This window comes from Eupeodes corollae, chromosome 3 (assembly GCF_945859685.1).
Source record: "Eupeodes corollae chromosome 3, idEupCoro1.1, whole genome shotgun sequence".
Lineage (NCBI taxonomy): Eukaryota > Metazoa > Arthropoda > Insecta > Diptera > Syrphidae > Eupeodes > Eupeodes corollae.
Genome location: NC_079149.1, coordinates 23,436,801 through 23,463,702, shown reverse-complemented (window position 1 = coordinate 23,463,702; position 26,902 = coordinate 23,436,801). Strand labels below are relative to the sequence as shown.

General features: G+C 29.9%; 1 protein-coding gene across 1 annotated transcript in view; it reads right to left on the bottom strand.

The window, feature by feature from the left end:
* LOC129952236 (uncharacterized) overlaps window positions 1–25,715 on the bottom strand; it is a 58,269-nt gene extending 32,554 nt beyond the window's left edge. The window contains exon 1 of the mRNA XM_056064728.1: window positions 25,496–25,715. Coding sequence (XP_055920703.1) covers window positions 25,496–25,691 — 196 coding nt within the window. The 5' untranslated portion in view covers window positions 25,692–25,715. The remainder of the gene's footprint in view (window positions 1–25,495) is intronic.
* Between the last annotated feature and the right edge of the window lie 1,187 nt (window positions 25,716–26,902).

Here is a 26,902-nt window from a genome sequence, read left to right as displayed (position 1 = left end):
CCAATATTGTTTTTGTTGATGATAACTGATAAGCGATGTAATGCGCGCAGCTTTTTCAGGTAACGAAGGAATCCAATGCACTTTGACATAATATTTAAAGAGCTTGAATTATGCGGACGATTTTTGCTTACTCTCTCATAGAATCATGGATCTCCATCAAATGACAACAAGTATGGAGAGAGAAGCAGAAGTTGTGGGGCTGAAAATTAATTCCGGCAAAACAAAAATGATCAGCCTCTGGACCCGACCATACTCTCAAATAAATATTTCCTCGCAACCGTTGGAAAAAGTGGAGAGCTTTCAATACCTTGGAAGTATTGTCTCCATCGAAGGCGGGGCCAAACAAGACGTCATCGGCAAAGCAAAAGTGGCGTTCGGTATGATGTCGAAAATTTGGAGGAATAAGTCTATCAGCTTAAGAACAAAGTTATGATTGTTTCGCACAAATGTCGAATCTGTGCTTCTTTATTGATGCAGGACTTGGAAGGTTACTTCCGCCATTGCAAGAAAGCTGCAAACCTTCGTGAATAGATGTTTTCGTAACATCCTAAGGGTTTTCTGGCCAAACTGTATATCAAATGAGGTCCTTCATAGAAGAACAGGCCAGGAACCTATAAACGCTATAATAAGAAGGCGAATAAGTGGCAATGGATTGGACATACGCTTCGAAAAGGTAACGATTGCATTGTAGGCCAGCAATTCAGTGGAATCCGCTCACACAAGAAGGAAGAAGAGATGGACGACGAGAAGCACGTGGCGCAGGATAGTCGTGGCGGAATCAGCGTCACTAGTCAAAAGTTGAAGGGAGCTAAAACATATCTCCGGAAACCGTACAGGTAGGCGCGTAAAAGGTCTGAGGACCTAAGTAAGAAAGTAAGTACCACTTAAAAAAATGTAAGACAAAATTAAATTGAGGTCCATTGCCTCTTTTAATTAAAATATCCTTAACGTACAGGCACACACAGATATTCTTCTAAAAACGCTGTATTATAGAAACCTTCATATGTAACTAATTACAATAACTTCCAATATTTAAACGTTTTAAATTATTTAATACAAGTATAACAAAAATAATTAAACCGTGTACATATTTCGAAATAAAATAAAATCAATTTTCGAATAAATATAATTTTGTTTTTACATTTTTTAAACGATTGGCTTAACCCATTTTCAACTTAAATTTTCAAGAGAAAATACTGCATTAAATTATAAATAAAGCACTTAACACGAAGATTTACACTTGACAGAAAATCACTCATATATTATTCAATGTAATATGTAACGTGACCTACAAAGAGGATTACGATTCGTGACTTTTCCAAGAACGACATTGTACACTTATGTTCTGCTCTTTTATTTGTAACATGCATTGACTACATTCTTAACACCCATTTCAATATCTCAATCAATTGTTTATTTCCAATAGACCTGCCTTCTTATAACCCCCAACACCTTCACCATCATCACCCACCTTCACCGCCCTCACCGCTTCACGTCTATCATACGAGGACTTTATGGTATATGAATGAGGATTTTACCAGAAAAGCGGATTTTTTATTCGAGGTGGGATGCATGTCTCATGTTTGTTTGTAATATTATAGGCAAGTGCAGAAAATACTGAGGCTGACTTACGTCATTTGAAAAATGCAAAAATTGTTGCCAGACACGATGGCTACGAGGACGACAAACACCAACACAATGACAAATATACTAAGTTATGCAAATGTACTTGAAACTCAAAAGAGAAAATAATATGAGAAAAAACACGTCTTAAAAATTCACCACAACACCTCAACCCATGAGAATTGTCTGGTGTAAATAGTGGCTCAAAATTCGTGTTATCTGTGCTTGGATGAGGCAGGATTCATACTCAGGACCTGAGGGGTGGACACTCCACGAGTATAGAGCTTTCGAATAATGCATAAACCGGAAACGTGATACTTAACTGATGCATATTTCCCAAGAATGCATGAATATTTTAAGGATCTACTGCATCCACTGTGTATCTGATGTCCTTACTAAACAAACGAAGAAAAATAAACCAAACAAAAAGAAATAACTGCACAGCACAACTTTCGAAAAATGTATTTCAAAAAAATAGCAAGCAGAAAAATATACATGATTAGGTATCTACTGGCGCTACTATCACTTTTCAAAAAGTTCGTGGCTTGTCTATGTAGAGCTGTAGCCATATGTAAGGAAGGGGGGCTATATTAATTTAACTAAAAAGAGGGGATGTGATTCAGGATTCAGTTGAGTGATATGGTAGGTATATTCATCATACATAAGGCGCAGCGGCTTCAGTCGTTCATATAGAATTTATGGAAACTATTTCATTCCGTAGAAACTACGAGCAGTACGTGCATATGAATAAATTTTCATTTTAGTTCCTGAATGATGTTGAAGTCAAATGAAAACCTAGGAACTATATAATTTGCAACTGCTGTCGTAATTTTGTTTTTTCTTTTTTGTAAAATGTTATTCGGAATTGAATTTCATGGATGGAAATTGCAAACGCTAAAAACTGCGCTGAAACGTCAATAACGCACATTCATTGCTTCATTATGCAAAATTTAAAATTAAAAAAACAAAAACATTTTATGAAACTAAAATCCTAAAGTTAGATTCTATTTACGAATTTAGTAATTTTTAATGGGGTTTTTGTTTTAAATATAAAACATTAAGGTATTACATTCCAAAATAAGCATTTTTAATTAGTGAGTTTTAAATTTAGATTTTAAGTTCACAAAGTAGGACAGCTAGTGCTGTTTTTTTTAAAACCATACGTTATATTTAAAGTTGCATCTGTGTTTAGCTAAAAAACTTGATAAATTAATATCATACCTTCGAGGAACAATTTAAATAGCTTAAAGCTCAAAAAAGATTGAGAAAAATATTAAAAATATTGTTATATTTCCAAATCTGTGTAGTCTAAGCTATCAACAATTACAAGTACATATTTAAATTTAAAGCTTGCAGATTTAAGATTAAAAATTTGTAAAGAGGATTTGTGCCATATTTCGATCTGCTTAAAATAGTTCTAAGTGGTAAGATCCGTCTAAAGCTATTCGTAGCCTGACTCAGATTGAAATACAAACGATAAAGAATAGATGGACACAAAATCTTTCAGTTTAAAACAACAGATACAAAGCAAATACTTTCAATGTCCAGAAAAAGTTGAGAGATTTATCAAGGGAAGTCTTTAAGCATATGGAGGGGAAAAAAACGAAGACACAATTTTAAAAATCTACATTGAACACTTTGGCACCCATACAACTCAAGCATTACCTTCTTGTAGCACTTTACAATTGTATCATCGTCTACATCTGATATAGAATTATTTAAAACACAAGGCAAATCATTAATGAATAAAATAAATATCAATGGACCAAGGTGACTCGCTTGAGGTACACCAGAATTGACATGAAATTGACATGAAGGGTTACTTCTGAACATGACGAAATAATATCTATCTTTAAATTATGATGAAATCGACATAACGAAACGTTCGTTGAGTCCAAAATTAGTTAATTTATTAAAAAGAATTTCATGACTTAATTTGCCAAATAATTTGCTAAAGTGTGAAAAGATGCAATCGACTTAAGAGTGTTTTTCGACATCCAAAACGAAAAGTAGATAATTGTAATAAAGCTTGCTTCTTAAACCCTGTTGATTTTTACATATAACAGATGAACAATTAAAAGAAATTATGCCGCAGTTAAGAGATTCAAACTTTAATTCGATAAAAAATGTTTATAACTTTTTAATGGACTGTCGAAACCAATTTTTAGTAATTTAAGAAGAATTATTTAAACACTTTTATTTCTTATATACAAAAATACAAATTGGATGAAAGAAATTAATTTCAAGTCATTATCTTCTATTATTCACGAATATCGAGAACCAAACATCATTTTTTACCTAATTTGCGTATTATATTTTTCGATTTTGTTAGATTTTTAAACAAAATTTACTGAATTTTAAAAACCATATTTTCTGTGAGGTAAAATTAGTTTAAAGTTTTTAATTTTTTTAAAAAATATTTTTTGCAAGAAAACAATCAATTAAATTTTTCTCAAAATTTTACTGCATGTTGACAACAGTTTTTTTTTAAAAGATAAATTTAATTTGAAGCCAATATCTCAAAGTTTTGAAAATATATTTGAGCTGAAAATCAATATTTACCAACTTTTGGTAATTCTTTTCTTAGGTTTTTATTTTTTGTAAAAAAACTGTCAATTCGATTTTTCTCAAAACTGCATCGAATGTTTACAACAAGATTTTTTATAAGAAAATATTAGTTTGAAGTCAATATTTTAAATTTTTGTCAAATTGAAAATGTTGACATTTCTCGACGTTTCAAGGCCCCTATAAAGATGCCTGTGTGTGCGTGTGTACGTACGTTCGTACGTTCGCGACGTTTTTTCGTCGTCCATAGCTCAAGAACCAGAAGAGATATCGATTTCAAATAAATTTTGTTATACAGATAATAAGGCATAAAGATGCAGAAAAGGCTCTCAAGGAAATTGCAAGGGTGGTTTTTTTACCATAGCAGTTTGAAAAAAGGTGACAATTTTGGTTAGCCCTAAATATCGTACAACCAAAAACGCTAGAGACTTGAAATAAATTTTATTTAACATATTGTAACTTGATATCAAAGAAATATATTTTTTGAAAAAAATAAATTTAATTGTTTTTTTAAATTAAAAAAACTGAAAAAACAAATTTGTCACCTCCAAAATTTTACGACTAAAATATGATTTCATCTCCAAAAAACTTTTGTGCAACGGAGAATAATGTTTTTGACATCTGATACAATTTTGAGAAAAATCGAGTGGACAGTTTTATAAAAAATAAAAATCTAAAAAAAAACATTTGTAAAAGTTGGTAAAAATTGATTTTCGACTTAAATATCTTTTCAAAACTTTGAGATATTGGCTTTAATTTACTTTTATATTTAAAAAAATATTGTTGTCAACATTCAGTAAAATTTAAAAAAAATCGAATTGATAGTTTTTTTTTACAAAAAATAAAAACCTAAAAAAAATGTATAAAAGTTGATAAAAATTGATTTTCGACTTCAATATCTTTTCAAAAATTGTAGAAATTGGCTTTAAACTATTTCTTTTTTTCAAAAAATATTGTTGTTAACTTTAAGTAAAATTTTGAAAAAAATGTAGTTGACAGTTTTTGTACAAAAAATTAAAAACCTAAAAAAACATTAACAAAAGTTGGTAAAAATTGATTTTCGACTCAAATATCTTTTCAAAACCTTGAGATAATAGCTTCTAACTATTTTTTTCTTATAAGAAATATTGTTTTTAACATTAGGACAAATTTTGAGAAAAATCGAATGGACAGTTTTTTTACAAAACATAAAAACCTAAAAAGAAAACGTATAAAAGTTGATAAAAATTGATTTTCGACTCAAATATCTCTTCAAAAGTTTTAAACATTGGCCTGAAACTAATTTTATCTTATCAGAAATATTGTTTTCAACATTTGGTACAGTTTTTAAAAAAATACGAATTTACAGTTTTTTTACAAAAAATAAAACTCTAAAAAAAAAACAATACTAAAACTTGGTAAAAATTTACTTTCGGCTCAAATAGCTTTTCAAAAATTAAAAATATTGGATTCAAACTTATTTTATTTCACAGAAAATATTGTTTTCAATATTCAGTAATTTTAATATAAACAACCAACAGTCCGTTTTTTCATAAAAAATAAAATCTACAAAAAATAGTACGCAAATCTGGTAAAAATTGATACGAATACATATAGACAAACTTTTAAGCAAGACAAATCGACAGACGGGATGGGAAGTTATCAGTGTGGGTCGCATCCTAGCCTCTTTTTTTAATTGTTATGCATTTGCTTTAGGGTCCAATTTTAAAACAAAGGAGACAAAAAAATGGGTATAACCAAAGACCAAGAACAACAATATACAAATTTTGTAATCAAATGTCTTGAAATGTGTGTCTTTACTTGAAGTCTTTTTATCTATACTAATATTATATATGGGAAAATTAGTTTGTTTCGTTGTTTGTTTGTGTGTTTGTTCGTCCTTCACGTCGGAGCGGAGTAATATTATAACATTATTTGTTTTTGTGGAAGTAGTTAAAAGAATGGGAAGTGTTTTAAGCTACATTTTACCGCTGTTAAATATAAATCATTTAACAACTTATTTGAACAGTTCTTTAATAACACTAATTGGTAGCACATTATTAAATTCTATCTGTTTTTGGGCCTACCGTGCGTCGTTGCCTAAACTAAAACACTAATAAAAATGTGGGATAGGCCGTACAAAATATATGCTATGTGACAGTAACACAAGATGTTTGCAATTTCGTACAGAGTAATTTTGAACTTATTGCAAGTTTTTACAATGATTTGCATAATAAAATAAATGAAGTCCAATTCTCTATAAAAAAAAAAACGATTAAAGCACTAAGAAAATCATTTCAAGCATATTGGATGAATTCAAAGGAGATATAAAGGCGTATTTGTCAACAGACACTGTCAAGGACTCATAACAGATCACTTTATATCTAGTAAAGTTTTTTAAGTCACTTGAGCTTTTTGATTGTGTGCCCTTACATATGGTCTAACTGAAATAAAGCGTGTCAGTAATGCTTACGTTAATCGGCGTTTAAAAGGGTAAAAATGTTATTATTCCTTGAGTCCCAATAATTCCTACAGGGTTACCAATCTAATTTAAAAGGGTTCAATTTCCCAAATACTTAAAGTAGTGGGAATAAATCTAGAAAAGACAGATGGGGGACCGTCTCGAAACCTACCGCGTGCTGTTGTCATGTGTTCTTTCTGTCTGTTGTTCTTTCTCTTCTGTATTTCTGTCTTCTATTAATGACTTGAGTTGTTATCACCTTACATAGTCTAGTCGCTGAAGGTGCTATGTTCTCTACCCTGTACATTTATGTGCTAAGTAGTGTGTAATGTAATGTAATGAATCTAGAAAAACCGTGCCTTATCTTTCTAACGATAGAAAGCTTTACTTTTGGTTTTTCTTCGTTTCTTTTGATTGTGGAAAGCTAACCAACAAACTCATGTATACTTGCCCCGGAAATGTCTCTACATGATATTTGTCTAAATAGTAAGTGAAAAACCTATGTTCTTAAAAATTTAATTAAATCGCCATTAAAAGCCGTTACGCGAAAACCATTATGATTCGGGATGAACAAGTTCCCTATACCTGAATGGTCATCACCAATTTTGACCATTCTTAACGGAACACACTGTACAATTTCGCAAACAAAATTATAAAATTGCCACTTACAATTTTAAAGATAAATCTTTAAATTGCAGATATATTTTTAAATTTAAAAATGTATTAATTATTTGTTAACAGAATATTTAGATACAGGAGCAAGTTTTTTTTAATTTTGTTTCTTTATCCAAATTTACTGACAATTTATACCAAGTTTACTTTAAGTAGCACTGAACATTCCTAAACTTCATGAGAATCCCAAAAAACAACGTTCTAAAAAGCACTCCCGGAAGACTTCTCAGAACCAATATTCATCATTTTAGGGATGCAAGACTTTTTTTTGTAAATTAAAGAAGTTTTCGTATTTCTTTTTTCGAAATGTGATTGTGAGATTGGAATAAGCTTAAAATGTATTAAGGAGAACATTTCGAGGAAAGAAATATCCCAAAGCCATCAGCGTTACGTAAATTTCAAAGCATATATATCTTCTTACTTTATCAAATTGATTTAGTTTATATTATCTCCTTCGTCGAAAGTGGACACAATTCACACAAATAAGCTACCCTGTTACATAAATAATTGATTTTTATGTACTAATATCTTGTCTCTTGAAAATGTGACAAGACGCGTAATCAATCGATTAAAAGGTTAAAAAGATTATGAGAATATTTTAAGTTTTCCATCAGAAGAGGAAACTGTTTGCTTTGATGATGTACATGAGAAATAAAAACCATCCCTTTAATTAGCACCAAAGTCTGAAGTATTTCTTCTTTTTTTAAATCGTCTTCAATTAGAGAGAAAGCAGCTTACTTCTGCTTCATCTAAGACCGAAACCTGAGAACTTAGAGAACATGGTTGAACATTCAACTTGCCATAGGGATTTTCTAACACAAATGTGTAAATGTGAATCACAAACCAACCAAGTTGGAGGTTCGTATACTCAAAAATATACTTCCTTACTCGAATGTCGATTTATTGGTAGCAAAAGTTGTTAATCCTTCAAAGAACAGAAACAAAAGCTAAAATGTTAGGTTTTAGGAGTGTAATTACCACATCAAGGACGAGTTGTTAAATACATAGTCTGTACCATTTAGTTCACTAAATTAGAGGTAGTGCAATTTTAAAGATTTATAATAGAGAGAATCTCAAAAGCAGTAATTACGAAATCTAAAAACTTTTATAAAATGAAGATTTAAGGGATTTTAATAACTAAGCTTTTGTACAAACAGACCAAATAGGTGGTTTAGCATTGGTTTTAATGATCTAAAGTTTTCAGTGATGACATTAACTGACATTGAACAACCCCAGACCTCTTAGGCGCCAATTATAGCTATCATTGAAACCAATCCGGAAAAAAAATGAATCGACATTTGACGGTGTTTTCCTTTGATTAGAATTAAAAATTATACTGTAAACGACGTTTTCAATGATGAAAACCAATCATAGCTATAACTGGCGCCTTAGTTAGTTTAAAATCGGTCTTATTTTTCGAAAGGGTTTTCCAATATCCTCTAAGAAGACATTTGACAAGTTAAAACTATGCGAAGTCCTTTTCGTCTGGAAAAGTAAAACTGGTGATGTCCAGAATTGATACTGTGTGGACAAAATCATTTAGCTTGTCGATTTTGCGCCCATCTTTGGAAATAGACATTTTACAAAGAACAGTTTTAGGTACATATAGTTCAGTTAAAATAAGTATCGTATGCGTATCTTAACCAATTTGGTCACTTGAATGCATTAAAATTATGTGCATTTTAATAGAAAAATCTTCTTCAATGGTTAGGCCCATTTAAACCTCCTCAAAAAAACTCATCAATTAGAAAAACTCTTAATGAGAAGAAAACTTATTCGAACAAAAACTTAAAATATAGAGCAGGAAGTCAAAACGACAAAATAAACCCATGCAATTAATGTTCCAAAAATATAAAAATGCTAGAAACTTTTTCTTAATTAAATTAATTTGAACTCCATAAAATTCAAGCACTTATAAAAACTAAATAAGAACATTGAATTTATACGAGTATCTAAATATCTATCAACCCCATCTGCTTATATATTTACTCAAATATATCTATCAAAACACCCTTTTACATCCATCCCATTTCTAAAATGGAATCGGAGGGCATTGTGAAAAATAATAAATTTATGCATCATCTAACACGTAAATAGAAATAACTGATAAATAAATAAAATGGTTTTATTTCGAAGAACGTTATAACAACCAACCATCGCGATGGTCGTTAAAACGTGACAGATATTGCTCCAGGGTATTTTGATAGGCGACTCATTTGGTTTCAAAATAATTTGTGTTGCTTTCGGGCGACACGTATAACAAATCATTTTTGTCATCTATCTTTTTGTAAATCCCTAACATAATGTTTTTGTAAATGGGTAATATTTCAAAATATGGAAATTGCGTTTAAATTGAAACTTTTTTTTTTCGGTGACATATTTCATGAAGAAATCCATTTTGTGTTAGATTTGTTTTTACCACAGAACCATTATTTTTTACACAAATGGTTTACATTTGAAATATATTTTTAAAGGTTAGTCCATTCAAAATGTTTTGAGTGACCCCATTTGAATGAAACCCACACTTTATTATTATTCGATAAAATCAATTTGGTAAATTTATAAAATTTTCGTTTAGCCAAAAATGTCTGCCTACAAATATTAACGTTCTTAAGCTGGCCATACACAACAAAGCCAAAGGGTATGTCAAAACTAATTTCAAACCTATATGATTGAACTCTTTAAGACACTTAAAGTTACATATTTCGAACTCCAAATTGTTAAAAATCCCATAAATCGGACCTCTTCAATCACAGGATTTCTCAAACGAACCATTTGGATTTCTATCAAAAAAAGTACTGAGAGGCAACCCACGCTGATAACTTCCCATTTGTCGATTTCTCTTGCTTAAAAGTTTGTAGGTTTTCGCGTTTTGTTAAAAAACATGTTTCTTGAATCATTTTATTGCATTTATGATGAAATAGTTTGATTTCAAAATCTATTTGAGTTAACCAGATATTCAGTCGAAAACCGATTTTTACCAATCTTACTATTTTTTGTAGGTTTAAATTTAGTGTGAAAAAACTGATTGTTGGATTTTTATAAGAAATTTACTGAATGTCGAAAACAATATGTTCTGTGAGATTAAAACAGTTTAAAGCCATTTTTTTTAATTTTTGAAAAGATGTTTGAGTCCAAAACAAATGGTTACCAAGTTTTAATATTATTTCTTTAATTTTTTTATTTTTTGTAAGAAAATTGTCAATTCGATTTCTCTCAAAATTTTATCGAATGTTGACGACAGTATTTTTTTAGGTTGGAGTAGTTTGAAGCCAATATCTTAAAGTTTTGTATTGATATTTGTGTCGAAAATCAATTCTTAGCAACTTTTATACATTTTTTTTAGGTTTTTTAGGTTTTTATTTGTTGTAGAAAAACTGTCAATTCAATTTTTTGTTAAAATGTTTCCTTATGTCTAAAACAATATTTCTTATAAGATAAAATAAGTATGAAGTCTTAATTTCAAGTTCTTGAAAAAGATATTTGAGTCAAAATTCAGTTTTTACCAATTTTGAGAATTGTTTTTATAGATTTTTATCAATGAGATTTTTTTCAAAACTTTATCAGATGGTAAAAACATAGTTTTTCGTTGCTCAAAATTGTTTTGGAGATGAAATCATATTTTAGTCGTAAAATATTCGAAGTGAAAAGTTTTACAATTCATTTTTTGGATTTATAAAAAAACGGGAGTTGGATTTTTTTCCAAAAACATACTTTTTTGGAATCACGTTTTATATATAATATAAAATTATATTCAAGTCACTAGCGTCATTGGTTCGTGACATATTTAGTTTTAACCAAAATGTTCACCTTTTTTAAAGTGATATGGTAAGAAAAAACCAACCACGCAAGTTTCTATAAGCATTTTGTTAGTTCTCAAAACTTCACCACTATAAGAAATTAATTTTCATATAATTATATTCAATATTGACCGTTTAAGGGTGCGTTAACAGTGAAAGCTAAAGGTTGTCAAATTTCAGTATTAAAATTCTTTATAAGACATTGATGGGTAAACAATTTTGTACCGAAATAGTTTTTGTGGCAAAGAAACAATTAGTTTAAAAAGAAGGCAATGTTATTACAAGTAGAATTACACGCCTACAGCACAAAATTTATATTACATACATTTACATTTATTTGACTCTTATGTTTTTCCGTTGAAAGTTACTATAAAACTTGTTTATATTAATTTTTGATTTGATTTTTTAGAATCGAAAGAATACAATAAATATAAGTTATAAAACTTGAGAGCAAAAACATACATTTCCTAGAATATACCTATGCACTGTAAATAAAATCATATATGACTCTGGATTCTACGAATTCTAGAAAATGTTTAATATGAATTTGAGCCAGGAAGTTTATTGTTTCTCTCTGAAAATTCATAAAAGCTAACAAAATGTTTTTGCCAACCTGCGGCTATTGTTGAAATTGAATTCAAGAAATGACATGAGTATATTATTTGATTTAGTTTTGTTTGTTTTTTAAATAAATTAAAGACAACAAATTGCATTTCTTTTAAAATTTAGTGAAGAGAATTACCATCAATTCAGTTTTATACAAATGGAGTGATTTCTGAAAAAATACATTTTTGAATAAACTTTATTATAGAACAACAACAGATGATGATATATTTGTTGGCACAAACTTTTTTTTAACGTTAAAAATCAGAATCAGAAGTAAGATTTTCATTTTCTTGTCTTTATTTTTGTTGAAGACTTGCCAACATTTTATTCTGAAGTTGTACTACTGTTGATACGGACAAAATTTGTGTAGGTCTGTACAAAAACAGTGAAAGGCGTAAGCTTACACTGAAAAATGAAAAATTCTAACCAACTTGAAAACATTTACAATGACATATTACAAAAACTTGATAGCCATAAGGATCTAGGCGCAATTTTCGATTCTAAAATGAATTTTCAAATCACATAGACCATGCGATCTCAAAAGCAAACTCTATGCTAGGGTTTGGTTTTCGAAATTCAAAAGATTTCGAAGACTCCTTTACATTAAAAGCTCTTCATTCTAGTTCAGCCCGACCACATTTAGAATATTGTATTGTTATATGGAGACCTTTTACCGCGTCTAGCATTCGTCGTATAGAGAATGTTCAAAAAAGGTTCACAAAGTTTGCCCTACGAAAACATTTGGTTACTCAAATGTTGCATCTTATGTGACGAGGTGTACTTTAATTGATCTAAAACCTCTTGCTCAGAGAAGAAAATTAAACTCATAGGCCTCGTTACTATGATTTTTTAAATGTTCCTTAGAACAGTACTCCTATTACAGCTTGCATGGATTTTAATGAAAATAATATTGAAATTGATTTTAATATTAAAAGAAATGTTTTGAAACTTAAATTAGTAAATTTTCTATAATTTTATAAGTAAATTATGTATTTTATTTTATGTTATGTTTCATAATTATTAGTCTAAATGGAGTATGTAACTTTTAAGACCAATAAATAAATAAATAAATTTAAAAAAGTTACTCTGGTGTTTTTTTTAGGAGAAGTGTTTTCTTAAAAGTCACTGATTGAAAAATACTCGAATATAGAAACAAGTATTTCCGATTTGTAGGGGTTTCTCTTAAGTAGATTTAATGCTGCTAGGTACTTGAAACTTTTGATCTTAAAAATGTATAAAACAATGAAATCATCTACAATTTGTTGTTTCCGTACATAATGCTTCCAAAGTTCTTCAACATCCTGCTTTCTGTGGTTTACAAAGAAAGACAAATTGTTATCGAAAATAACCCTTTCATTATCCCCTTAACAATATTCAAAATAAAATATGAATATCTGTATCTTCCTTGAATACTAAATAGCTTTCCGCACACAAACCAAAAAATGACAACCAATTTGTAGATCTCCTTTTAGAATCTCATATAATCACTCCAATGAATTTATTGCCCAATTTATATTAGGTCAGGTTAAGGTACCGCGTTCACCAGAAATCCTTGTGATATTATAAAGGAGACACGCTAACACAATACATACAGCAAAATAGAAGAACATTATTGTTGTCATTTTGTTATTGTTATTCCAAAGGCAAAACAAATTATATTCAATCAATTTAGTTATAATATGTACGAGTAGCTTGTAGTCTTAGGAGAAATGCCCGTCACGTATACAATTTAAGTTAGTGTTGTTGTGGTTGCCCTCAAATTGAAAAGCTTTTTGGTTTACCCTTTTCTATAAGATAAATTATATCCTTTTGAACGGATGATACAATAAAATATTACCAAAACTTGAATTTATTATCTTATGTCAACTCGAAGAAATGTATCGGATAAATAACTAATTTATCAAACTTTCATTAGTTTGTACAAACTGATTTGTTAAAACAAATAAATTGTTGATCCTGCTTTTTACCACCTTACAATACCTCATAGAGATGGGCTTCGTATAGTTCAACCAAAAACATTTCTAAGAATTGAAAATTCAAAATACCTTTCCCCCAACAATCTAAATAACTGCTTACTACTAGCCACATACTCGTATGTATATGTTTTCAAGGCATATTCAAAAATAACTCGCATCCCTTTTTAGAGAACATGAAGCATGTGAGCTTGTTAGCCATCATCATTTACCATAGTTGCTTGTTCGAATCGAAACATTCATTCTAAGTGGGAATTCTTGTTTGCTATGACCAAGGAACACCACCACGAACATATTTCTAGGACAGCTCCGGAAATAGTTTTGTGCAAATAAGGAATGCACAATGTCCTGTTCATGTTCATGTTCAATTCACTTCAGTTCAGTTGAATAGTGGCGCTCACAGAAGAGAATGTTTTTGTCATCAACTTCGAAATACAACAAAATTCCAACACTTTATTTTTAATTTCATGTCAATGTCAATCATTGAACTCACGATTGTAAAATTCTCAGAAATTCTTCGTGCAAATGAAAAGTTGAAAGTGGCTTTTAAAAAATTTCAATATCAATTGGAATAGTTTTGCCAAGGGAGGTCTTTTAAACTATTGGTGGATGGTGCACAGAGTTTTTCAATCAGAGGTGAAATTTAATAACAAAAAGAGTTTGTATAGTCATATAATATTCAAACCTGTTTTGTGCCATTAAAAAAAATATAGTGTAGTTTTTACTTGTCAAATGTCATAATGTGGGAGAAATTATAAATGGAACTCACGATTTTTTTTTATAAAATTACACAAATGGTCATTCTTTTAACTAAATTTAGAAAGAAAAATATTTAGTTTTCTTTCATTTCTCAAAAAAATTAACAAACATAAATCAAATATTATACCCATGTTATTTCTTCAATCAATTTAAACAATAGCCGCAGATTGTCGAAAAGTTTTGTTAGCTTTTGTAAGTTTTGAGAAGAAAACATTAAACATCCTCGTTCAAATTCATGTGTGCAGGAATTCTAGGAATATTATAGAATCCATTTATTTACAGAGTCATATAATGATTTTATGTACAGTGCATATGTATTTTCAGGAAATTTATGGTTTCACTCGTGTAGTAAAAAAAAATTAATTAAAAAGATCTTACCTTAGAATTGTGCATTTTAAATTAAATTGAAGTGGACATTCTAGACACAATTTCCAAATGACAACTTTAAACATTCACTGTGAACACAACCTTGAACTGTCAATGTCAAAATATATACTAACAAAAAAGTTTGCTTATACCTTCCAAATATTTCGACAGAGTTAAATCATAGGTGTCAAATAAATTAAACCATGGACCTATTTCAACAAACACTTTTAACTTTGCTTAGATTGTATTTATTAAGATGAAATACGCCTTTAACAAAATTGGTACCGTCAAATCCTCTTTGGAAAAACTTTTCGTTAATTCAAAACTATCTTTTGTTAAAATATCATTTCCAATATCGAAATCGTATCAAGTATTAATTATAACAACTTTGTTGGAAAACTTTTTGTTAAGAATATTTAGTGAGTGTCATTTATATTCTGTTTTTATTCTTAAACATACTTTTGAGGTTTTTTCGTAGTAAAGGTTGAATGTAGGTTTATTATTCCATTATTTTATAAATTATTATATTATTCCATAAATATTTCATTAAAAAAATTATCGTAAAATATACGATAAACAACTCAAAAAAGGACACATGTAAGCGCTTCATTAATATTTGTTTTTTTGTTTTCTTTGCTGAGTTTGACATTTGGCCCCATTAACTGTCTGTCTGTAGTACCCGAGACATGATGGTTAGTGCGTTGGACTGTCATGCAAGGGGTCTTGGGTTCAATCCCTGCCTGTGCCACCTTAATTTTAAAAAAAAAATTAATTTTCGCGGGTACTGCCTCTTGCGTGGAATTGACAAATCCTTCAAGAGTAATTCTTGTCATGAAAAAGTGCTTTCTCAAACCAGCCGTTCGGATTCGGCCTAAAATTGTAGGTCCCTTCCATTCCTGACAACAGTACTCGCACACAGGAATGGTTGAGAGTTGTAAGCCACTAGGCCCTGGTTCACAACGGACTGTTGCGCCACCCCATTTGATTTGATTTGAACTGTCTGTCTATTCAACAGTACAGTTAAAATAAAGTGTTCACTAGCTGTTCGCATACACTTTTAAAATAATTTAATGTATGATCGTTTGGTTTTATTTAAAAAGTTAATCATGGGGCGCAAAGGAAAAAATGCAAGCCTTGAAAAAAAACCTTGTTATTTTTCACCATAATGAAGGTGAAACATACACAGAAATTGCTAATATTTTAGACATGAAGCCAAACACTGTCGGTGATATTGTTCAGAGACTTAAAAGAGAAGGAAGGATTGAACCAAAGAAGCAGATGGGTCAACCTAAAAAGTTAACAACGAAGGAAGAACGGCTCATAGAAAGAAAAATTAGCGCAAATCCTCGTTTAAGTGCACCAAAAATTAAATTGTGGAAGAAGTGGTAATGGAATGCAAGAATAAAATATCTGCATTAACGGTACGCCGAACCATCAAGACAAATGGCTTTAATGGTCGTGTTTCCCGAAAAAAAAACATTTATCAATATGCGCAACCGGAAAATTCGGATCAAATTTGCGAGGGAACACAAAAACAAGAATGCAACTTGGTGGGATGATGTAATATTTTCTGACGAGAGTAACAACAACCTCTTTGGATTGGATGGAAGAGTTATGGTGTGGCGCAATCCAAATGAAGAGCTTAAAAGCAGGAACACAAGGCCAACAGTGAAGCATGAAGACGGGCACATCATGGTTTTGGGGGGGCAAGAGGTATTTGAAATTTAGTATTCATCGACGGTATATTGAATGAGGAATACTATTTGAGGATCGCAAAAGAAAATTTAAGGCAAAGTGCTGAGAAAATGGGCATTTTAAGGAATTTCAAATTTTACCAGGACAACGACCCGGAGCACAAGGCTCGTGTTGTAAGGGACTGGCTTTTGTATAACTGTCCAAAAGTTATCCAAACACCTCCACAATCTCCAGACCTCAACCCAATCGAGAATTTGTGGGATGAGTTGGATCGTCGAGTTCGCGAAAACCCTTTCTCTTCAATAAGTGCCCTACATTAACGGCTTCAAGAAGAATGCAGCAAATAAGGCATTGAATATCTTAAAAAATTATAAAAATATGCCTAAGCGACTCGACGGAGTTTAATCCCATCAAGGGTATCCAACAAAATATTAAAATCAATGGTACGAAAGATTAATTAAAAAGTTAAAAATTTTATAATGAAATGTTATTTTTTAAGTTGTTGTATTCTTTATATATTTTATTTTGTTAATTTGCTATTTTAATTAAAAAATGTATATATTTTGAAATTATTATATACAAAATATTTTAAAGAAAAATTCGTTTTTAACTCTTTTAAACTTAAAAGTGAAAAGTAAAGTGTTTTAATGGAAAAAAAACAAAAAAAACGAATATTAATGGCACTCACGTAGAAGACATTTTAATTATGAAGTTTATTCAAAGCTCTGTTTTCTCTTCCAGAAATAATTCCTCTAGTTTAAAAATAAACTGCTGGTAATACTCTTAGGAAAATTTAAAAAGAATACAATTTGTTGTCTTTAATTCCTTAAAAAAAACAAACAAAAATAAATCAAATAATATACTCATGTCATTTCTTGAATTCAATTTCAACAATAGCCGCAGGTTGTCAAAAACATTTTGTTAGCTTTTATGAATTTTCAGAGAGAAACAATAAACTTCCTGGCTCAAATTCATATTAAACATTTTCTAGGATTTGTAGAATCCAGAGTCATATATGATTTTATTTACGGTGCATGTGTACATATATTCTCGGAAATTTATGTTTTTACTCTCAAGTTAAAATTAATATTAACAAGTTTTATAGTTACTTTGGAACGGAAGAAAAATGGTTATTTTTTAATAAAAGTTTAAAATTTATTAGTAGTTTACTTGTTTATTATTGTTTAATATTTTCAAATAAATGAAATATATGTTTGCTGTAGGCGTACAGTTTTGAAAGTTTTGTTATTCCTTAATAATAACTTTAACTTCTTTTTCAATTCCGAGTTTTTTGTCACAAAAAGTATTTCATTAAAAAATTTAATTTTAATATTGAAATTTGACAACCTTTAACTTTCACTGTGAACGCACCCTTAAACTCACAATATAAGAACAAAGAAAATGTTTATGACAACTTTAAAGTCGGCCACCCACAAAGGAGCCATTTGGTTTTTGGTTCCGAACCACACCAAGTCAATATTTCTTGGTGGATTTATAATACTGTAAAAATCCAAAGGGTTAGTCTGAACTATTTGAGAATTAATTCGGTAAAATCATGGGATTTTTAAGAATCTGAAGTTCCAAATATGAAACATTAAGTGTCTTAAAAAATTTTAACCATAGGTGTCAAATTAGTTTTGAACTGCCTTTGGGATTTGTTGTGGATGACCAGCTTAAGAACGTTAATATTTTTAGACAGACATTTTTGGCTAGGTGTAGTTTCATACAAATGCGGTCACCTGTTTCCTCATAAGAGTTTTCTCTTTATTTTTTGTAGTTATAGACTGAACTTCTTAATTAGAAGTTTTATTTTTTAAACTGTTTTAAAATTTAATTGTTAAATTGTAAGTTTTTTCTTATTCTTGTTGTCCACAATATTGTACTATGTGTTTTATATTTCATGTGCAATAAAGTTTCCCTGAAGAAGGCAGCAACCCCTGCCGAAACGTCGGAAAAAGCTAATGTAACAACCTTGTTTCAATGCAATGATCAAAGTGACCAAAAAAGCCAAAGGAAAACCTAATTTTTCCAATGCACATAAGTATATATTCATTGGGCAATACATTATCTTTTAATGTCACTTGGAACATTTTGAATGGACTAAACTTTAAAAATATATCTTTTTAAGAACACTTTTTTTAAATATAAACCATTAGTGTAACAAATTATGGTTTTGTGGTAAAAACAAATCTAATACAAATAAGATTTCTTCTTGAAATATGTCAAACACAAAAAACAAAACCAGTTTCAATCAAAACGCAATTTCCATATTTTGATACATCACAGGTTTACAAAAACATTGTGTTAAGGATTTATAAAAATGATAGATGACAAAAATGATTTGTTATACGTGTCGCCCGAAAACAACACAAATTATTTTGCAACCAAATGAGTCGCCCATCAAAATACCCTGAAGCAATATCTGTCACGTTTTAACGACCATCGCGATGGTAAGTTGGTTATTTCGTTCTTCGAAATAAAGCAATTTATTTATTTATCAGTTATTTCTATTTACGTGTGACATGATGCATAAATTTATTATTTTTCACAATGCCCTCCGATTCCATTTTAGAAATAGGTTGGATGTTAAAGGCTTTTAAATTTTGCGTTTATTTTTTTTTCTGTTTGTGTAATTGTTAAATTTGTTTAGATAGATTGTTATATATGTATGTATCTATGCATATATAAAAACATATCTATCATACCTATACATGAATAGATAGATAGATACAAATTCTATTTGTTTATTTAGTTTTTGTAAGGGCTTCGAATTCATAGATTTTAAATTAATTAAATGAACATTGCGCAAAATTCAAACAATGGATATAAATATATATTTATTTATCCGTCACATATATGAAATATATGCGAAAGCCATTCTGTTAAGATACTAAGCTAAAAAATATTTTCAAAATGTTTACTCTTTTCATCAACATATGCTATCTTTTAGCATTGTTCTAAAATAGCTACTCCGACTTCTAGTAATTTGCTAAATCTAACTTCTGACATTTCAAATCAAAAGGTGTGTTTTCTTGGTTTTAGTGGATGGACCGTTTTTTTTAATACAAATTTAAGCTTAGAATTTTTAATAGTAAATAAATTGCTAAGTATTTATTTCATTTTTATCTAGTAAAATGTTAAGTTAAGTTAAGTAATTGATGGTAATAATTTTACTTCAGTAATTTTAATTATAACTATTGACAATCAATAGTTTTATGTAGATACCCACACATACATTTTTGGAATTATATTTTAAAAAGAACAATTCTTGATCATTTATTGTCCAAAAAGTAAATTCAAAATCAATATATCTCATTTGTCAAATTAAGGACGTTTCAAGGTGTCTAAAAATAAAATCCATGGTTTTTAGAGAGATGTATTTATTGGTGATATCACAAAAACTCGTAAATATATAAACTTTAAATAAAAATGTTTTACAAGCAATAACATCAAAAAAATGAAGAATGCACTTTTTAATAAAAATTGTAGTAGAATCTTTAATAAGAGCTATTAAAAAAAAGTGAAAAAAAAATTCGAACAAATAATTTAATCGACTTTAAGAAAATTTTGTGTTGTATACATGACGTTTTACAGAATTATTTTACAAATATTTAACGAAATTTAAAAAATAATTGTATGATATCGGTCAAATCTATTAAATTAAGAATTTTGAAATTTTTGACGTTTCAACGTTTTTAGGACCAAATAAAAACAAAGAAAGATGTCTATGTGTTCCTGTGTACATACGTTCGAAAACCTTTTTCCATGGGACAAGTGTCAAAAACTATCAGAAATAGTAATACTAAAAGATGCGACAATTTGTGCTTGACCTATTACTGCTGTTTAAAAAGAGTGAAACATTTGGTTGACCCTAAATATATTTTGAACCAATAATGCTGGTGACTTTAATTAATGTTAATTTATACATTAAACGTGATTAGAAATCAGTAACAAAAAATTGAACAAAATTGGTAAAAACTGATGTTCGATTTTAATGTCTCGAAAAAATATTTCATTATGAGCAAAATTGTGTTATTAATGAAATGCTCTGTCTACTAAAATTGGTGAAAAAAGGTTTTCAGAAAAAGAGCAGCTACAATAGTTTCCGACAATGTGAATTACCTATAATGCGAATTTCTCTAAAATGTGAATCGCCAAAAATTTACATTGTCATCTCTATAATGTGAACTTCTAATTTTTCAGAGACTCCATAATGTTTCTTCTGTAAATGCTTGTATGTTTTTCTTATTCATGCATGCAATTTAAAGGTACCGGCTTACTGTTATTTGTCTAGACATATCTTCAGAAATGTTGAATGCAGCTGCAGGCTGGAGAGTTATGTGTGTATATTTTACATAAGTTTGTTTTTTGTTGATCAGTTCCGGGTTATCATTTAGATTTTTCGTTCAGTTTTGTTTTACTTGTGACTCTGTTATTTTAATTTTACTCTGGGTCCTTTTGTATGATAAAATTGCCTAAAATGAAAAATGCATTGTTGGAGTGGCTAACAAAATTAAAAGAGAACCACGTTCTAGTTTCAACAGATCTTCTCTGCCGAAAAACAAATCAGATTCATTTGCGATTAAAACAAGCCCGAAATTTCAAAGCTAGTTGGGTATATAAAATAAAAATTTAAGCAAAGGCATAGAGTTCGAACATCAAAAACATGCAGTGAAAAGTTGTCATGTAATAATCCATTTTTGGAAAAACTGCATGAAACAATACGAGAAATGTCTCTAATTTCTTATACTGGAAGCTTCTTCCTAGTACAATGCTCGTTTTGTCTGCTGAACATACAGCACCGGGAACAAAAACTAGCAAAAAAAGATAAACGTTTTTGGCCTGTATGATCACTTTGAAATTAAAATTTGAACCTCAGAGAAAATAATTTGGCAAAAGGGCACTATTGCTGCTTAACAATGCAACTTGTCACTCCAATTAAGAAAATCTAACTAGTTCTGATGGAGACATAACAGTTATTTTTTTCCCATAACCGTTACCGCTTTGATTCAACCTATGGATAGAAATGTTATAAATTTTGTCAACGCATACTACAATAAACGATTGCTTAGTGAAATTATTGCAACAGAATCTAAAGACTTTGCTGCTGGTATAAAACAAATTATCCTTGAGACATACTGTAATGAAACTGAAATAGTCTTGGGACCAACCACCCGCTTTCCCTATCGCTAAGTTCTTTAAATTTATATTTCCACGTGAAGAAAATTGGGAAGAAGAAGATTTAATTCCAATTTTACAACTACGAAGGACATTGCCTGAAACTCTGCTTCAAAGAGAGTTGCAGGAAATTAATGATCTTCTTGGAATTATAGATAGAAAACAAAACATTTCGATACAAGAAGTTAGAGACTGAGTAGTAGTAGATGAAACTATTGAATAATTACAATTAATTATTCAATGATGAAATTGCACCTGAACCAACTGAAGATATTTCGGAGAATGAATCCAACGAAGTCTCTAGCTCCTAAAATAACAAGCTCACAAGCAGTACAATGCGCATAAATACGCTGATTGAGTACTCAGATCAAAATGAACTGGACACAGAAACGATTTCCAAATTGCTGAAACTAAGAGCAGTGGTTCTCTTCGACAGTCAAATAAATTACAAGTTTTTTATGAAGAATTGATTTAACCGATTCTATTCATTTATTTTTAGTTTTTTAAATGAAGTGTACTCACACTTACTTGTATTTTATTTATTTATATTTTTTTTGAATTCAATAAATGTTTAAACTGTGATTTAAAAAAATATTTTGTGTTGTATTCAATGAATATAAAGATTATTTTGATCATTTTAATGAGAATTGAAAAAATGTCCAGTAATGTGAATAACTCTCAAATCTGAAAACGCCTTGTTTTATTAAATTCACATTATAGAGGGATTACTTTATTGAAATCAATCTTATTTTATTCATATGTGTGTTAATTTTGTTCCAAAACACTTAAACCTAAAAAAAAAAACAATAAAAAACTAAAACTGAAGTATTATGAGACCAAAGATATTGTTCTTAATAATAACTTCACAAAGGAAGTTATTAATGGGTCCGATTTGTCAAATTGAAAATTTTGACATTTCTCGACGTTTCAAGGTCGAAATACATTTTTTTTAGAAAGATGTCTGTGCGTGCGTGTGTACGTACAGATGCGGCGTTTTTTTCGTTGTCCAGCTCAAGAACCAAAAGAGATATCGCCTTCAAGTAAATTTTGTTATACAAGAAAATTGTGTGCGGTTTTTTTACCATACCAGTTTAAAAAAAAGGTAAACGTTTTGTTTAACTAATAATATCTTATGAACCAAAAACGCTAGAGACTTGAAATAATTTTTATATTATATATTGTAACGTGATACTAAACCAGTTGATTTTTGGAAAAAAGTCCAATCAACGGTTTTTTTATAAATAAAAAAAACATGAAAAAAAATTTGTCACCTCGAAAATCTTACGAATACAAAATGATTTTCTCTCCAAAACAATTTTGTGCAACAAAAAATAACGTTTTTAACATCTGGTAAAATTTTGAGAAAAATCGAATTGACATTTTTCTTACAAAAAATAAAAACCTTACTCAAAGTTGGTAAATATTGAATTTCGACTCAAATATCTTCTCAAAAATATGATATTATGGCTTATAACTAATTTTATCTTATAAGGAATATTTTTTTCAACATTTAGAAAAATTGATTTGACAGTTTTTGACAAAAAATAAAAACCTAAAAACGATACTAAAACTTTGTAAAAATGTACTTTCGACTTAAATAGCTTTACAAAAATTAAAAATATTGTCTTCAAACACTTTTTATTTCACAGAAAATATTGTTTCGATATTTAGTAGTTTTTTTTTTAATCCAGCAGTAAAAATTGGTAAAAATTGACGTCCGGTTGTAATAATAATGAATTACATAATTTTTGAAGATCTTTAAATGACATTTTCACTAATAACAAACAAAAATTATTATTTTAAAGTGCCCGATGTTAAAGTTATCAGTGTAGGCCCTATCACAATCTCATTTTTCACCAGAGGGACACGAAACAAGACGACGCGACGACTTGCGACGGAAATAAAAAAAGTTGACTTTTTATTCTTCAAAATTAAATAAATAATAATAATTAGAAATTATTAAAAAAAACACAGAACTCAGAAAAATGTATTTACAAATTTAAAAAAGTACGTATACACCCGTTGAACATTTCTGATATATAAAGTTTGCTTTCACATTAGTCGTGTTTTTATGATTAATGGTTTTCTATTTGCGACTTATGGGAAAGTGGATAAAATGCACAAGCTCGTTGGCAAATTGCATGACACATAGCATCAGCCTGGTCTAACGCCTTGGCTCAGACGTATTTGTATATTTAGCCAGTCGAAAATTCACACCAAACTATAGATAGGGTGTGACATTTCTTGGATTCATTGCAATGTGATGTGTGTCCTGAGTTCGAAAATGTTTTATTCAGAATACGTCTGGGTACGATTTGTGACTGAACCCATTTTTATAAAACTAAAAAAAATCAAAGCTAAATTCACAACTGATATATTTTCAACAAACTACTCGAAAAAACTTATCAAACTGTCAAACAGGACCCAACTTTTTACTTCAAGTATAATTTGATTTTCAATACGTTAAACTCGCTAAATACTTAAAGTCAAAAACTACCAACAAATATTATAGTATGTTTGCAGCCAAACTATGGATAAAGGAATGGAATTCAATCTCAATCATTCAACTTGACAGTTAATCTCACACAATGTGGCAGGTCCTAATTAGATGTATTGTCCATCAAGAGCCATTGTATGCTAGAAGTGTAATTAAACACACCCGAGTGTTTGAGGTTTTAGATTTTTCTTTAATTAAGCCATTCTATTATTAAACTGATATTGAAAGTGAAAATCATATTGCAGTTTCGTCACATTTTCCGTATTAAAAATTGGTGTAGGAGGTAAGCCAAAAAATAACGAAATTTGAAACAAGAATGATTAAAACACAAACATACAATTGTTGGCATGACACAAACAAAAACTCTTAATTAAAATCCTTTTTTATTTTTCATATTTTTTGACGTCAAGGTGTCTCACTGATTTTCCAAAACCCTTCCGAAACCAATTTTATCTAAATGATCAAAAGAAAAAGTTGAATAGTATTTGATATTGAACCCTCACGTTAAACGCAAACATTTTTTGACATTACATTTTTAAAAATTTGTTAATTTAAGATTGATTTAAAATCAATTTTAAAAAAGAAAGATTCAGAATTCCGGGTCTAAGTTATTTTATACAAAACAAACCCCAATTTTGTTTGTAAACTGTTATTATTCTTTTAGGTTTACAGGAGTTAAGGATATTGAATAATTTGAGTCTCTTGTTATTCTTTAATAGACTTTTTTATGTCTGGACTTGGCTATTGGCCTCGTTAAAGAAAAAGAAAAAAAAACTATTTGTATGTCTAAAGTTTTTCATCTTCGTTTCTATGTTAAACAAGTTTATGCAAATTCTAAAGGATACAACAACAAAAATCGCTGACATTTAAGACACAAAGGTTTCTGTATATTTTGTCCCTCATCTACTCGAGTTTTCCTGACAGAAATCTATTATCCTTAGATCACACACAACATAATATAATGTATGATGAGAATGAATGTGACAAGAAAGTTGCCTTCCGCATTTCCATCTTAGCCCATCTCCTACCGTTGCTGCTGCTGCTGGTGTAGCTGGCTGTCATCAATGTGTGACAAACCCTTATGGCTATTGAATGGTGCTCATTAGGAAGGATACAATAAGGATATGAAGAAAAAACCTTTTATGAGGTCATATATTTTTTTCTTTTTTCTTACGGCCTCCTTAATCCCAATAAATTTTGGGCTTTATTGAATGTGTAACAACCTACACAGAAATGTTACTTTAACCACACAAAAAAAAAGAAACTATAAGGAAGTAGATGCGTCGGAAGTTGTGTATTTTTTGGCCTGTATTTTACTTACCTTTCAATTGCCTGCCAAGTTGGTCACAAGGACTCTTTTCAAGGACACACATTATCTGCCGACTAACAATCACCTGGTTGTTTAGAAGTCTTGTAATATTCTTATCGTCCGAACGTATTGCCGCTGCTGACGACATTATCAAAAGAATGGACATGGTACCAGCCCAAACCATAATCGACGGCATCTTAATGGACATTTTATTAGGTTGTTTTTATTTTATTTTGTTAAGTGGATCCTTGTTTTGGTATTTTATTCGAGGTCAATTATAAGTAATTCACTTTCACTTTCAAAATTCAGTCTCTATGAGCAAAAATGGATAAATAAATAATTTATCGAAAGAGTCCTTAATTTTCGTGAAGAAATCGGAAGAGGTTTTTGTAAATTTATAGGTAAATTAGGAAACAATCACAAAGACAAGGATTTATTTTGAGTTGACTAAAGATTCGAAACGGAAAACACTCGATACTCGATTGATACGTTAAACTTTAGCTCCCAGTTAAAAGAGCTACTGTCACGTGCGACGGTTAGAGTTCTACTAACTATTTTGAAACACTTCTATCCGCAAACAACTGAAGTTGTCAAAGGACGAAATCCTTTTGCAGATTTTTTATTATAGTTTGAGAGAAAATGCATCCAGCCAGCCAGCGATTGCGCATTGAATCATTCATATATATTTTTATATAGTTGGAAAATCCTTTTTCAAAAGATAAACTTTGCAGAAATGAAAATGAGCGAGTCGTCTTCACTGATGTAAATTAGGAGAAAGTTCCTTTGGTTGTTATACGGTTATTATGTTTATTACGAAAATTATCCTTCATTATTACTGTTAGCTTTCATCATTCGCATTCCCATTCGCTTTCGAATGTATAATTCTACAAAGGAAAGAGATTCTGTATTATGATAATTTGTTTTTCATAGAGCCAAAGTAGGACGTATGCGGTTGTTTTGAGATTGAGATTTATTAAATTTTAATTAAAAGAATTAAATAACCTTGAAAGTAAGTTTGTGTCAAAAAGTGAGAATATAATTTTCAATAACTTTTCTGATGACTGTAGGTGTATTTTTGCTTTGAAAGTTTTGTTTCTGGTAGTGAATAGTTGTTGGAAACTTGTGGGATTTTGAGTTAATAAATATTGGAGGGAATATTAGAAGCCCGAAGATATTTTTCCAGAGCGGCAAAGAGGGAGCAAAAACATTTCATTCAGAGACAAAAAGGTGGTGGCACACCACGATTCTTCCCTTAGGCACATATAGAAAAAGAACAACTGCTACAACTACGTTAACACTCATAATTCGATTTGAAAAAGTGGGTTTTACAAACATACGTTATGTTGACACCTTTTCTAATGTTGTGGAATAGTTTTTGGGGTTATTTGTGTGTCAACTTTGTATGAAATTTGTATCCTA